Source organism: Mus caroli, unplaced genomic scaffold (assembly GCF_978045245.1).
Source record: "Mus caroli unplaced genomic scaffold, Mus_caroli_1 scaffold_11, whole genome shotgun sequence".
Taxonomy (NCBI): Eukaryota; Metazoa; Chordata; class Mammalia; order Rodentia; family Muridae; genus Mus; species Mus caroli.
The window spans coordinates 77,357,003-77,373,037 of record NW_028227266.1 but is presented as its reverse complement, the minus strand read 5'-3'; the positions used below and the strand labels follow the sequence as shown (position 1 = coordinate 77,373,037).

The following is a 16,035-nucleotide window of genomic DNA, read 5'->3' as shown; positions in this document are numbered from 1 at the left end:
GGGGTTGGTTGTTTTGTTTCGTTTCGTTTTTATGCGAGGCAGTCTCACATATAGCTCAAAACAGACTGGATCAGCCTATGTAGTTTAAGCTCAACTAAAACCAATGATAATCCTCCTGTCTCAGCTTCCCATAGTCACCACACATGGTTCTCATTACTTAACCTTAAAAGAAAAGATACTTCAAAATACAAAGCAAATCTTTATATGCTGACAAAGTAGTTGTCTAGGTCTGGGACATAAATCAGTAGCAGAGCCTTGAGGAGCACATATTAGTATCTGGGTTTAATTGCCAATGCTGAAGAAAAACTGTTTACAATTTGGTTTAAATATCATCACTTAATGGTTATACTAAATAGGGAATGGAGATATAGGTCAGTGTTTAAGAGACATTTGCTGCTCTACCAAAGGACTTAAGATTGGTTTCTGTAACTCCAGGTCCAGATCTGATAGATTCCCTCTTCTGGTTTCTCTGGGCACATGTACACCACATACACACACTTTAAGATGTTTTAAAGAACATTGTAAATAAATGTGTTACTTAAATGAGCCTTAAGAATTTCCTTATCAATGATCCCTACTCTCTACTTCAATTGTTTGCATGTCATATATGGGAATATTATAAGCTGCATGTATCTGATTCACTAAAGTTGGTTATCTTCAAAAACCAAATCAAGAAGGTAACTGTAGTCTGATTTTCCAGGAAGATATAAAATTAAAATCTGCACCTAAATTGAACCAGCACCAGCCTCCCAAAAAGTGCCTCAAGCAATACCATTGTGGTGGATAAAATGAGTTTATTATGGGTTACTTAGGGAGTGATGTATAACTAGAGATAACTGCAGTCTTCAAAAATTGCCACCACTACCACCACCAAGGTCCTATATTATATGACTCTAAGATCACAGTAGAATTGATACACATCTGCTCAGAGTCCTACCTAGTGTTAAAAAAGAAGTTACTACAGGCTCAGACAGCAGAGTGCTACCCTGTTTTAAAAAGTAGAAATGAGCCAGGCATGGTAGTACACACCTTTAATCCCAGCACTTGGGAGGAAGAGGCAGGTGAATCCCTCAGTTCAAGGACAACCTGACGACAGAGAAAACTACACAGAGAAACTGTGTCTCAAAACAACAACAAAAAGTATATACATCACAAGTTTGGACACTGTAAGGCACAGACGAAGCCAGACTCCAGGAATGTTCTATGCTTCTTTGCTCTCTGTCTTATCAGAGATTCTGATGCTCTCAGCCAACATGTCCAACCATATGAAGAGTCTTTTGTTTTGTTGCAATCTGGCACACAGATCAGCTGAATGGTGGCTTGCTACAAGGGAATCCACTATGAGTAGGATTCAGATGAGGTAATTTACCTACATTTACCTGACTTGCTGATAAAGAATTCTTGTCTTTGAAATAGTTTGACCTCAGTAGTAAATACAGAGATCAACACAAATAAGCATAAGGGGGAGGGGAGATGGCTCAGGGTTTAGAGCCGTTGTTGTTCTTCCAGAGGACCTGGATTCAATTCCCAGCACCAACATGGTGGCTCACATCATCTCTAACTCCAGTTCTAAGGAATCCAATGTTCTCTTCTGACCTCCAAGGGCACCAGACATGCACATGATACACATGCCTACATGCTGGCAGGACATTTTATATAATAGATTAGATAGATAGATAGATAGATAGATAGATAGATAGATAGATAGATAATCTTTTAAAGGTTTAAATTTTTAAAAGCATATGGAATGAGATAATCTCTGTTGAATTAAAGTTCATACACAGCAAACATTAATTAGTACATGAAAAACAACATATGAAGTTCTTTAATGGTAGACGAGTCCTAAGGATCTTTATTGTTGTTTCTATACTGAAGATTCCTAAATTGTTATCTCTAGTCCAGATCTCAACAGAGAGACTCAGGCTCAAATCCCCTTGCTGAACATGTCTTTCATTATGTCCTCCCAAACATCCTGGACTGGTGTATCTGGGTGGAGCCTCTTCCCAATAGCCTTCCCCATGCCGTTCGGAATACCTCTTCTCTCCCACAATATCCTGCACCCTGTTTAGCATAATCATTTGCTTTGCTCCATCTTCTTTATGGAACTGTGAAGTCCTTATAGCACAGTAGCTAATTCAGCATGCTGTTGGTATCTATTGAATGAATTCGTCTACAAATGAGTAAACTGGTTGACTCGCATCCCCAGGTCAGTTGCTCCCATGGTCCCTCAGCTTAATCACTAAGGCTCATCTCTGCAATTTCCAGTCCAGTGCTCTCTGCATTTGTGCATGAGGCCTGGGAACCTGGAGCGTTGTGATTCCTGGTCCACTACTCTCTACATTAGATACATGAAATCTAGGGCCTCTAAGGTCCTCATGACTCCCAACCCAGGTCACTCTGTTACATAAAAGCCACCTCAACTCCTTATTGTAAGGTTGAATCTTGTCTATAAACTATTAGGCAATCTTTTTCCTCCTTTATTTTCACCATAAAATTGGTTTTTTTTTAAAAAGCATCTAAATAAACAAAATATCACAATGGAAACATCATCATATAAAAAGTGTCACCGTGTTTATTCTGACTTACTTGGAAGAATGACAGTTAATAAAAGGGTTTGCCAAGTGACTGAAAATATTTATTAACATTTATATTGCCCTTTCCTTGCTGTGTTTAGAGCCCAGACATCTGTACTCTGATCTGTAGTTATGATGTCTTTCTCTAGGAATGCCAACCTAGATCATGCAGAGTCATCTACAATGGGCTTAACAAATGAGAGATGTCCATTTCCCAGCAGGAGCTACTGAATCAGAATCTCCAAGTGGAAGCATGAAAGACCCGTTCATCCATCCATTTCTTTGACCATTCTTTCATCTACTACAGCAGAAAATGAATGTCGGGCACTTGATGGAAGTAGAATGAGAGTATGATCTAGTGCAAAGCCGCTTATCAACTGTATTTACGTGTCGTTACCAACTATAACAAGCAGTGTGGGTCAGATCTGCAGAGACGAAGACTGGAGATGAGGTGAAGAAGCAGAATGAGATCAAACAAGGCCTTGGGTAAACAATGGTGAAACATGAATTTTATTCTGTGAGCAATGAGAAGTGTTTAGAAGGCTTTAAGCTGAAGGATAACAGATCCAGCTACTGTTTAGATTACATTTACTGCTGTGTAGAGAATGGGTTGCCAGTTAGAAACAAGGAAATTTACAGAGGATGACTAATAGACTCTTGAAACTGTGATGGCAACATTAACAAGGGATGTAGAGAAGAAACGAAAAAGAAATGGGTCCATCTGACATGTCCATAAGAGTCAATGCCACAGGAGCTCATGGAGGCTGGACTTGGGTGGTAAGTGAGCGTAAGATGTCAAGGATAATGCCAAGGTTACCAGCTAGCACAGCTGCCAGGAGGGTGAAATAGTTCAGTGAAGTGGAAAATGCTGGAAAAGATCCAGATGCGGTGAGAGAAGATCACAAGGATGGTCCAGGTCTGGGGCTCGGAGGCCTGGGTCCTCTCAGTGACAACCGAGTCGTTGGCATGGGGATGGAAGTGGAGGCCGTGCCTACAAGTGCACTTGCCTAAAGTGAATTATGAAAAGAACCTAAGAGCAAACTGTGCAAAATGCACAAGAAAGCAGGAACCTTCAAGCCAAAACTGGAATGCCTGGGGAGATCAGACGGTTGCTTTTCTTTGTGGAAGACTGAGTAGACAGAGACAGCAATGCCCATGGGAGAGGAGGTAAAATCAAAAGTTGTGTTTATCATTTGACTCAGTCTCTCCTTTTAATGATTTATGTTCTTCCATTCTTTTTTTTTTTCCGAGACAGGGTTTCTCCGTATAGCCCTGGCTGTCCTGGAACTCACTTTGTAGACTAGGCTGGCCTTGAACTCAGAAATCAGCCTGCCTCTGCCTCCCAAGTGCTGGGATTAAAGGCATGCGCCACTAAGCCCGGCTTTATGTTCTTCCATTCTTGATGTCTAACAGTACAGACTTTCCTATACCTAGCATCTCTTTTCTGTTCCCTCACAAGATTTACAGCATCCCTAACCTCTGACTTCTGCTACATCTTCAACTTAGGTCCCTTTTTCTACTGGATCTTTCCATAAAGCCTAATAAACTAAATGAAATCTTTCAAAAAAAAAAAAAAAAAAGACTAATAGTGCTGGAGAGATGGCTTAGTGATTAAGAGCACCAGCTGTCCTTCCAGAAGAGCTGGGTTAAAGTCCCAGAACCCACGTGGCAGCTCCCAACCATCTGTAACTCCAGTTTCAGGGGCTCCAATGCCCTCTTCTGGCCTCCAAGAGTATATATGTGGTACAATGGCATGCATGCAGGCAAAACAACCATACACATAAAACATGGTTTTAATTTCTTTTTTAAATGAGGGGTTGGAAGATGGCTCAGTGGGTGATAGCGCGAGATGCTCTTCTCGTTCAAGTTCAGCTCTCAACATCCTCATTCCAGCACACCATCTTCCAACCCCTCTTCTGACGTCTGGGAGCACCAACCTTGTTAGAACAGTGCGATCCTCACCGGTCACATCCCTTCATCCATAAGATGAGGAGACAGATCAAAGCCATCTGTTGCTTTGTAACTTCTGTTACGTAACAGTGGTGGAAAACTGGCCCATCTATGAATGGATAGAAAATTCGCTGAGACCCACAGCTACCCTGTACTGCATGTGAGAGGCACAGGAATGGGAATGAAGACCTAGAAATGTTCCACAGTCAAAGGCACTTGGGCTGGAGAAATACATCCCCTGTAAGATGCTAGCAGCTGCACAAGCCTGAGAACAGGAGCCCAGCTCTCCCCCACATACAGGCTGGGTGTGGAGGCCTGCGCCTAATGCATCTATAACCGAGAAGGGCAGACAGGCGGATCCCAGAAATGGGGGCTTTAGGTTCAGGGATAGCGTCTGTCTTAAAAAATAAAACTAAGATGAAACTCAGTACTTAAATTTAAATCTTTTTCTATTTTACTTAAAAATAGAAAAAGATGAGCTGGATGGAGAGATGGCTCAGTGGCTAAGGGCACTGACTTGCTCTTCCAGAGGTCCTGAGTTCAATTCCCAGCAACCACATGGTGGCTCATGACCATCTGTAATGGGATCCGATGCCCTCTTCTGGTGTGTCTGAAGAGGGAGATAATGTTCTCATATACATAAATCTTTTTAAAATTTTTTAGAAAAAGAGGCTCTGGCCTCCACACTTGCATCCATATGCATACCACACACATACATACACACACACATAGCACACACGCACACTTGTTACTTCAAAATCCTGAAAATGAAAGCAATACATGATGACCAAATACAATCTCGATTATTCTAGAGCGTCTAAGAGTCAGTGAGTGACTGACTGTCTTACACTGTAAATCAGTAGTTCTCAGCCTCCCTAATGCTGCAGCCTTTTAATACCACAGCGCCTCATGTTGTGGTGACCTGCAAACATAAAATTATTTCTGTTGCTAGTTCATAACTGCAGTTTTCCTGTTATGAACCGTAATGTAAATATCTAATATGCAGAATATCTGATATGAGACCCCTGAAAAGAGTCACCCTATCCTCAGGGGATTTTGCCCCACAGGTTGAGAACCACTGCTATAAATGAACATGGTTGAATTGGATAAATTCCAGGGAGCGCACAGTGTGTTTCACTAAGCATCCCTTTCCTGACCTGAGGGAACATGTGACTGAAGATGCCACTGCCTGGTTATCTACCGTCACTACACCTCAGACCCCTGATAAAGCCTCCAGGTCTAATGCACTGTCTTCCCACTGTGGTGCTTAAAGCATCCCATAGGTTTTCTTTTCTACAAATAGAATGAAATTTCTAATTCCTCTTCTAAAAATAATTTTTCCCAGTTTATATTGAGAATGGTTACTGACTAAAAAAAAAACAAAACAAAACCTAGCATATATGATGATGGAGCATTCAAACAATGAGTATATCTCATCCATAGTCATGACTCACTGCTAAAACAAAAGTAGGTAATAAAACATAAAGCCCTGAATGCAAAGCAGGAGTCAAGCAAAGACAAAAACCAGAAGTGAGGCCTCCGCTCACCACTCAAACATGCCTTTGATTACACTGCCCCCTGGTGGACACCGATTTTGTTAAAGAGGTCTGTTTTGGGGTTTTGTTGTTTTTTGTTTTTTCTGGGTTTGTTGTTGTTGTTGTTTTCTTAGTTGTATGCTTCATATTGACATTTCACAAACAATGAGCACTTGGTGTTTGTCTTTATCAGAAGGATAATGATACCTTCAAAAGTTTTCCAGGGGCAAGCAGCATTTAGACATCTAAAAACTGTTAACTTATATGCAAGCACTGTTGCCAGCTCCCGGGGCTGGAATACACACACACTCATTATATATTTGTAGATTATCATTGCTGTTCTTTCCTGTAGCATGGATGGCCTCAGTCTTAAAGCAATACAGTGACTAGAAAGCTGCCATTGGTTCTGAACTGAACTAAAAGTCAAGCAAGAGGTCTCCTTTCTACCGAAGTATACCTAAGAAGTTAGCTTGCTATGCTGTGGTCATCCTGTTGCAAAATGGACATAGTTGTACCCATATCACAAAATTACCTATGAAGAACAAATGGGAACATATATAAATACTGCACCTGTGCTTTCCTGGGAGTAGACCCTAACCTTCGTAAATATTTTCTACATGACATAATATAAATGTGTTTATTTTCTCATAATGGTGTATCAGTCATCATACTGAGAGATCACACTGAGAGACCCTTAAAAACCAACATTTCTCATGGTATCCTGTATCTTCTCCAAATTAATATTATTATCCTCAGGTTTAGATGTTTTGTTTGGTCATTGTACCAACAGACATTAACTTTAATCCTTATGAATTACTCACTGCTTGTATGAACCTCATTTGCAACACTGCCTCCAACATTCGTTAAAACCATGTTACACATTCAGTAAGAGCAGCTGAATTATCCAAGGCTCAAGTTGGCAGGTATATAAACATCGGCAAAGGCGCCATTGGCCGGTCAGCAAATGTAAGCGTCTAGTAGGACCCTAGCACCGACTCCTTCCTTTAAGTCGGTTCCCTCACCGTATCCCACAGGACTCCTCCATCAGGCTGCTTCAAGCAAGAGCTATCCCATACATCTCACCCGACACATCATGCAAAGCACCTTCTGGTGTTTACATAAAAATTAGATATTACTCACCTGTGTATCATAAAGTATAAAGTAATATAAATATTACACACTCCATGGCCACCCTATCTCATAAATAGGTGACATTAATTTTTCACTTGTTTTAATTACAGTGACATGAGTTTGCCATCTAGCCATCTCTGAGCACTGGACAGTCGTGCTAAGTGCATCTACACTGTTGGCAACAAATCCCTGGACCTTCACCTTGCAGGACAGAAACTACACCGTCCAAACAACTCCTCATCGCTCCACCCCCTGGTCTCTGCCATTCCACTTTGTATTTCACTGATTTTCTATATCCTAAATATTGCATTTACACGAGACCACACAGCAGCTGTCCTTTTGAGGCTGATTTCATTCGGAGCAATCTCAAGGCTCATTTGAGTCACAGCAGGTGAATGAGTGATCTTCCTCTGTAAGGTGAGGACCCCTTTATCATTTTGAAGTGCAAATGGATGGATTAATTTTTGCCAATAATGAATCACATCTGTGAATATTTTGACTAATATCATAAAGACCAGACAAATGAGCTTATCCATTATACCAGGTATGACCCCTCCGCTGGAGCCTGTTGAGAAGCACCCCAAGATTGAGATGTGGAAGACATATTGACCCATCACGCTACTTTCAAATAGGGCAAGCCATGTGTGGTGGCATATGCCTGTGATCCCAGTACCGTGGAGACAGGGGCAGACATATTGAGACCCTATCTTAAAAATAAGTAAATAAGCCAGGCAGTTGTGGTACATGCCTATAATCCCAGCACTTGGAAGGCAGAGACAGGCAGATCCCTGTGAGTTCGAGGCCAGCCTGGTCTACAGATGGAATTCCAGGACAGCCAGGGCTACCTAGAGAAACCCTGTCTTGAAAAACATACATACATACATACATACATACATACATACATACATACATACATACGTAACAAAAGTACCAACTAAAAAGATCTAAGAAGTTAAATATCTTAAATAACTCAAACACTGAATTATTCTTCTGGGTTGCTTCCTTGTAAATGTCTTAGTAATGGAACTATATAATTCTAAGATGGCATAAGAACCACATTCTATGTGCTTGCAAAGATCTTCTTATCATAAGTCATGTTTGAGTCAAGAATATCTGTGTTGTAGAGAAGAGAGTATTGAGCCATGGGGAGAGGAGAAAACTAACACAAGACTTTTTTAAGGCCACATAGAAACCTACTACATATAGGAAACTACTACTTTAAGTTTCCTAAAATCGATACATATAATCATATAAAAGAAGTTAAAATCAAGTTACCCTATAATGGGGGAGGAGGGTAGGGTAGGGAAATGCCTCTCCCAGATTTCAGAAACTAGAAAATAAAAAGCCCAGGGACAGTATGGGGTTCTTTTCAAGTTGTTCTGTGGGGGTCCCATACCCCCCAAAATTACAGGCTATTGTCCTTGTTCCTAGTTACACTCCAGAACTTGATGGTACGGCCCTATTACAGAAGATACTGCATACTTAAACTACAGGACATGGAGGAATCAAGCTGGTACCAATCTAGAAAGTTAGTGCCTACTGGCTATCTGGGAGGTTCTATATATACTCCTAGGAGAAGAAAATAATCAACTCTTACTCAATTGTGACCCTGCGTCTACAATAGTGAGGGAATTGGCAAGACACGCCCACTGGGGCAAGGTGCACAAGTGATATTTGATCAGCCAGCCACTTTCTACTTGGATTTAAGGCCCACTCCACAAGACAGAACTCATGTCAAGTAACTAGGCAAAAGGTCCATGGCTGGCTAGGTCACAGGCCCTAGAGGAGAACCTGTATTATTCTTTCACTAAGTAGACATAGAATTAAATTGCCCACTAAGTTCTTATCTTTCAACCATAGATTCATGCATCTCTCAACCCTTGTCAGTGAAGCTTCTTATAGATACTAACACAAAAGCCCACGGCTTGTCGACATGCAGAAATTAAAAGATTATGAAGTGACTAGCATCTATATCACACCCTCTCGCCTTTAAGGCTATTGTGTCATCTGAGGGTAGAAAGATTCTAAGAGCCAGAGGTAACGGCCACGACAGGGTCGCTGCACACATGAACTCACGGTGGATGTAAATGCATGAGGGATGTCTGCACAAGATCAAGCCAACCAAAAGCCCATCACTGATGAACAAGGAGTTCATAAAGTGTAACACTAGCAAGGGCACTGTTGGCGATTGATGTCGGCTAGGGTTGGCAATTTGTAGTCCTGGGTGCTGTAAGGAAGCAGGCTGAGCAAGCTATGGCGAGAGCAAGCCAGTAAGCAGCACTCCTCCATGGCCTCTGCATCAGCTCCCGCCTCCAGGTTCCCGCCCTGTTTGAGTTCCTGTCCTGATTTCTTTCAGTGACAGACTATGATGTGGAAATGACATAAGCCATTTCCTCTGCAAAGTGCTCATGACCATGTTGCTTTACCGAAGCAATAGAACAACTAACCGAGGAGAAAGTAGTGCACCCAAGGGAAGCTGAGGCAGACACAACAGAGGCACTGCACTGCTCCTACCCTGCCAGGTCACAGACCTGTGTGTGAGGGAAGTGAATACAAGGGGAACCTTGAGGGACAAGGCCAGAAGAACAGGGGTCAATGTGACTCTTTAAAGCCTCTGTTTCTTACAACAAGATCAAAGCAGGTTTGTCCAATCACATTTTAATCCTTATTCTGAAACATCAAATGTGCCAAACGAATAAATTTGTGTTCAGTGCTCAGTCTTAAAAGCATCAATGCACGCAATTAATAAATATTTAACCAGCTTTAGAACAAAATGCCAAAATGTCTAAACCTCCAAACACTCTATGATAGAAAAAGATAATGACTGTAATGGAAACCCTGTTGTAAAATATAGCAAATTAACAATAAGTCACCAAATTATCTAGATATTCATAGTAATATATTTCTGTCTATAGAATGGCTTAGGAGAAACTTTACCATATGAACAATTTAAACCATTTTTACATTCTCCCCCAAAGATACATTTATACTCACATTCACTTGAACCTGAATGGACCAGTCACCATATATTGGATTAGAGGATAGCTGAAAAGTTTTAGAAACGACTCCAAGATCGCCTTTCTGAGAAAACCACTGTTGGATCACATTAGACTTCGGATCCTGCAACAGAAACAAGTGTGTGTTAGCTGTGGAAGGCTGCCCAGGGGCATGTGTGTGCTACTTAGGAATGATGCCTGAGAGTACTGTCAGACCCACCACCCCAGACACATCTAGAACTTTCCCCCAAAATATGGCACTAAGATGGTGTAATGGTTAAGACCCATTGTCACCTGGATTAGAGTTTAGAATCACCCAGGAGACATACACCTAGGTGGGTTGGTGAACAGGCTTCCAGCGAGCTTTAGCTAGCAGCCCAGACTGAGTAAAATGGAAAGGAGAAGAGAAGCCAGGAGACAGGCAGAGCTCATCTCCCTCTGCTTCCTGAACATGGATGTAGTGTGACCAGCTGCCTCACACACCTGCCACCAGGCAAGAGCTGCTCTCTCCGCCACCATCCCTCCCATGGTAGACTGCACCCTGAAACCACGAGCCAAAACCACCCCTCCCTTAAGATGCTTCTGAAAGGTATGTTGTCATGGCAACGAGAAAAGCCACCAACCCTACAGAAAGCTTTTGGGAAATGACATATCTATAGCACTAAGGAAGACAAATCAAGGTTTCTTCCTTTCCCCTTACTTCACCTGAGGCCAAGCTGACTCTGATCCACCTTTTAATTCCTGACACTATAGCTCCCCCTACAGAGGACATACAGCATGCGCGCCAGCAAATTCACATGAGTGGCTTAAAGAAACCGCCACTAACCGTACAAAGTAGTGCACACACAAGAAAATCAAAATACAGGGGCCTCAAGAAACTAAGCTAGGGTCACCACCTGATCTGACCCTGACACTCAACATACATTTGAAAGGACCTAAGTCAACATACATGCACATCCATGTTTATTCAGTATTAGTCACACTAGCCAAGATGCCAAGCCAGCCTAAAATGGCCACCAACAGAGAAATGGATAAATAAAAGAGTGGTATATCTGCACAATATAGAATGAAGGTCTGCAACAGCCGCTGGGTGGAGCCTCTCAGAGGAGGATTGTGGGTGGAAGGAGGGGACTGGAAGGGGGAAGTGAGAGGAATGTAAAGTGAATAAGTAAAAAAAGATTAATTTAATCTAATTTTTTTTAGAAAAAGAATGAAGTTCTGCCATTGGCACCATTTGCAGGAAAAGTGGATACAACTGAAGACAGTGTGTTAAGTGAAATAAGCCAGACTCACAAAGGCAAATACCTCATTCATAAATGGAACCTATATTTCAATAGAGGAAGCATCTGTGTGTGTGTGTGTGTGTGTGTGTGTGTGTGTGTGTGTGTGTGTGTGTGTGTGGAGGGGGGCAGAGACAGAGAGACAGAGACAAGAGACAGAGAGAGATGAAAGTAGAAATGGACTATGCAAAAGGAGAAAGAACACAGAGAAATGAGAGGAAAAGAATGAGCAGCACTTGGCCATCATTGTATGCAAATATATATTCATGTCACTTACATATAACATGAAAGCCTTTGTTGGGAAGAAAACCAGGGTGATAGAGGGTGACTATTAATAAAACACAGTGATGTACATGTATGAAAATCATAAAAACATGACTTTATGTTTATTAAAAAGGAGGAAGGAAGGGAGGGAGGGAGGGAGGGAGGGAGGGAGGGAGGGAGGGAGGGAGGGAGGGAGGGAGAGGGAAATAAATTCTCACTGTTGAGATAGAATCCTCATTCATTAAAGACCCACTGGGCTAGGTACTCCAGCTTACCTCTAAACATTATAATTCTCCTTCAGTAAATAAGTCAGACTCAGAAAGACAAGTGCTATATTTTCTCTCATATATGGAATCTACATTTCAATATAAAGGGAGTGTGTGTGTGTGTGCATGTATGTGCATGTGTACATGTGTGTGCATATGTACACATGTGTGCATGTGTGTATGTGTACATGTATGTACATGTGTGAGCATGTGTATATGTGTGTATGTGTGCATGTGTCACATACATGTAGATGTGTGTGTGTATGTGTGTAAGTGTGCATGTGTATGTGTGCATGTGTGTATGTGTGCATGTATATGTGTGTATGTGCATGTGTATGTGTGTGTATGTGCATGTGTGATATGAAAACAGAAATGGTACTATGTGGGGACAGAAAGAGGAGGTAGAATCGTCCTTTCCCTACTGTTGAGAAAGCTGCCTGCTAGCGGGGTTAGTAAACACTCAGCTGTCATTGACTGGCGTGGCTCCCTATTATAGCAACAACACATGATGGGACTCAAACTTCAAACTCATGTCAGCTCTCTGCTCAGCCAAAGTATATCAGAGAACTATTTAATTAGGGGTCCATGAGGAATGTTCTCATCTCCCCACAACCTCACAGACAAAGTGGCTTCCTACAGTATCCATGCAAAGTATTCATTTCTCACACTCCCATCCTGCAGTATCCATGCAAAGTATTCATTTCTCACTGTTCAGTCCTGGCAATGCTATCCAGCCCTCTGTCTACTTTGCCTCCTCTCCAACCTCACAAATCCACCATGCCCGACTCTAACAACGACACTGATCCCTCATTCCTCACAAATCCACCAGACCCGACTCTAACAAAGCTACTGATCCCTCCTTCCACTCTTGCTCGCTGCTCACCCTGTCATCCAGAACAGTCGATCTGAGAACGCACATGGGGTTGAAAAGCTTGACCCATCGCTTCTCGGCCTTTTGGCAAAGATCAAGTGAAAAGCTTGACCCAGGCTAATAGTAAAGAGAGTCAGTTATAATCACAGCAGGCCCCTAGGTGACGATGGCTTCCTGGTGTCCACAGACTGAGGGCCACACACTTGCAGGATCTCTACTTCTAGGTTCTTCTTCCCAGCATACACATTCATTTGCAATTCACCACAGAACTCTACACTGCTGGGCCTCTGCTACAGGAACTGTCCCTCCCTCTCTCATCCACTAGTAAAATAAGCTCAGCTCCCTGCTGCACAGGGAGCTCTTTGTGAATGGCCTCTGGCATATCTAGGGTTTACTCTTCTTGAGTATGATTCACTGTAAAATGCAGTGAAAATCTTTCTTTACACATTTTATTTTACAAAAATCTGTTTCCAGCTACACTGTGAACTCTTGAGACCAAGGATCACACACTTTCTCTTATTCTCTACCCTTTGACGAAACATACTGAGCCCACCCAGTTATTAGAGGCCAGAAAAAAAAATTATCCTTGAGAAGGAGTTACCTAAGGGAGAAGGAATGAAAAAAAAAAAAAAAAACACTGCTGATGTGTTATGGTGCTAAGTTTTCTCCTAGATGGTGTCGTGGCCCTTTAAGCAAAAGAAGGCTAAACTGACACTTCTACCTTAAGACGTTGCTCTTGGGGCTAGAGGGCCAGAGCACCAGTGTGCAGTCACAGGGCATACCCTCCAAGCCATAAATAGCTGTATCCACACACAGTCACCTGTACTCAAACAGAATATACCCTCCAAGTCAGAAATAGCCATATCCACACAAGGTTATTTGCCTGTACCCAGAGCAAATTTTTGAAGCAGAAAGCCCAGGGCAGAAGCCAGCTGTGCCAGCTGCCACCGCAATGTCAAAGCCACTTACTTCTACACTGTAATGCTAAACTGGCTATAGGAGAGAATGCAGGGCAAGATAGGGCTTGCTTTTTCCACTGCTGAAAGGCCTCTAAAGTCACTGTCTTTCGTGAGGTGAGTTACTAAGACAGAAAAGATAGGCATATAATAGACAATGCTCCTCACAGACACACAGAACACCCCTCAATATGCCACCATGATAAATATCTGACCCTAAGGATGATATCTTCGAGTATCATCATCTCAGCCATTATCGGCAAGTCGGCATGCAGGCTAGATTAGATGTCCTGTCCCAGATCACTATTTTTGGCTGGAGAACAACAAAGCAGACATTCACAGCCTCCTACCTGGCCTCTGCGGTGAGGAGTGTGGCTAGACGTGAATCCATGTCCTGACCTTACAGCTCAGCATCAAAGGGAATTTATAACCACCCCTGCTCGCTGTTCCTAAGCATTGAACTTCGGTGTGAACAACCTTCCCCAGGCAGGAGCACTACATGTTGGCCAGGCCAGATGGACCCCTTTATATCAGACCTAACAGAGGAAGGTCTCTCTGCATCCTTCCCAGAAGTCAAATGTGTCAAGTATACATTCTCATATATAGTCATATATACTTTGAAAAGTCCAGGCCATCTAACACCCTTAATCCCTAACAAGATCTAATATAAGCTCAATGCTTCAACCCAGCGGCTGTATCTAACCTCACCTCTTAACAAGTATCCTTTCACTCCGTACACTCAGTGCCCTTTGGGCCCTCATATGTGATAACCTCACTGCTCTCATCTGTCCACCCTTGTATTTCATTCAGGTCTCTGCTCACACGGCTCTTCTCTGGCAACTCTCTAGAAAGCGCTAACCATAAACTCACGCTCTCTGTCCCATCTCTGGTTCTCTGGTTCTCCTGACCACACATTATCACGCACGTGCATACGGACACATGAATATCTACCCCCTCATATGTATGTTAATCGTCTGTCTTCTTGCCACCCATTGAAAACTGAATTCAACATGAACAGGGACTTAATCTGTTCTGTTCTGTTTGATGTCTCAGTGCCTGGATAACAAAAGTTCAGTAAGCAAACTCATGAGTGGATAGGTCATAGTGATGCAGCCAGGATTAGACATGAACGGGCAGACTCCATTGCCTGAGCTCTGAGGTTCCATCACCTCCCTCCAAAGGATCGCCGTGTTGAAAGGTGAAACTCTGTCACTGTGTCATGACTATGAGCAGAATCCTCAGCTGGGCGGTGGTGGCACATGCCTTTAATCCCAGCAATGGGGAGGCAGAGGCAGTCGGATTTCTGAGTTCGAGGCCAGCCTGGTCTACAAAGTGAGTTCCAGGACAGCCCCCTGGGCTATATGGAGAAACCCTGCCTCGAGAAAAAAAAAAAAAAAAAACAAAAAAAAAATAAACAAAAAAGAGAGAGAGAATCCTCAAGGCAGTCTTAGAGGGATGGCTTGAAGTCCCCCCTTCACGTCAGCCTGCCACTCACCTTAATGAAAATGTCCACGGACGTCCTATAAGGCTTGAGATCTGAGCAGAGTGTGAGCACCCGAAACTTCACTTCCTGCTTCGGCTTGTAGAATGCCTTGTCTGTCTGAATGAGGACTGATACACTCTTGCTCTCAAATGTTAAACGTGTCCTGTTGGAGAATACGATCTCGGTCTCTGATTGTCCGTTTATGTGTAGCTCATAAATCTTATCTGCACTGTTCAGAGGTAGCTGGGTGGGGAAAGATCAGACATATCAAAGTCTCACCATTTTACCTTTAAAAAAAAGTTTCAATTACAAGTTAAAATAAAAAGATTAAAGACATAGTATTATCTAAAAGAGCTGTAGTGTTGGGGAAACTTGTCCTTCATAGGTATCAAAGCTGAACACTTTGCTTTATCTCCTTTAAAATCCTGTACTCTGCTCTTCAATTAGATCAGAGAGATTCTGGAATGAGGGACGCTCCCTCCATACCTGTCTCTCTCAGCAGGCAATCAGCCTGTGAAACACCAGTGTTTGTTTCCTTGCTATATTCTCTCAAACACTCATCTTTGATGCTTTCTTTTCCTATACCCTGTTCAGCATGTGATTGGTGGCCATGCCGCCATTTTTAATACTATTAATAACAACAGAATACGACCATCTGGTACGAACAGACCACAAACCACATTGAGCAGTTATTGAGCAGTTCACATGTTCTCTGTCATTTGACCTCAAG

The 16,035-nt window shown here is 42.5% G+C and overlaps 1 protein-coding gene across 2 annotated transcripts in view; it reads right to left on the bottom strand.

The window, feature by feature from the left end:
• Positions 1–16,035, bottom strand: part of Cd109 (CD109 molecule) — a 113,724-nt gene that overhangs the window by 73,655 nt on the left and 24,034 nt on the right. For both annotated transcript variants that reach the window (XM_029482122.2, XM_021172854.3), the window contains exons 4-5: positions 15,318–15,548; positions 10,184–10,309 (exon numbers count right to left, since the gene is read on the bottom strand). In XM_029482122.2, the coding sequence (XP_029337982.1) occupies positions 10,184–10,309; positions 15,318–15,548 (357 nt within the window). The remainder of the gene's footprint in view (positions 1–10,183; positions 10,310–15,317; positions 15,549–16,035) is intronic.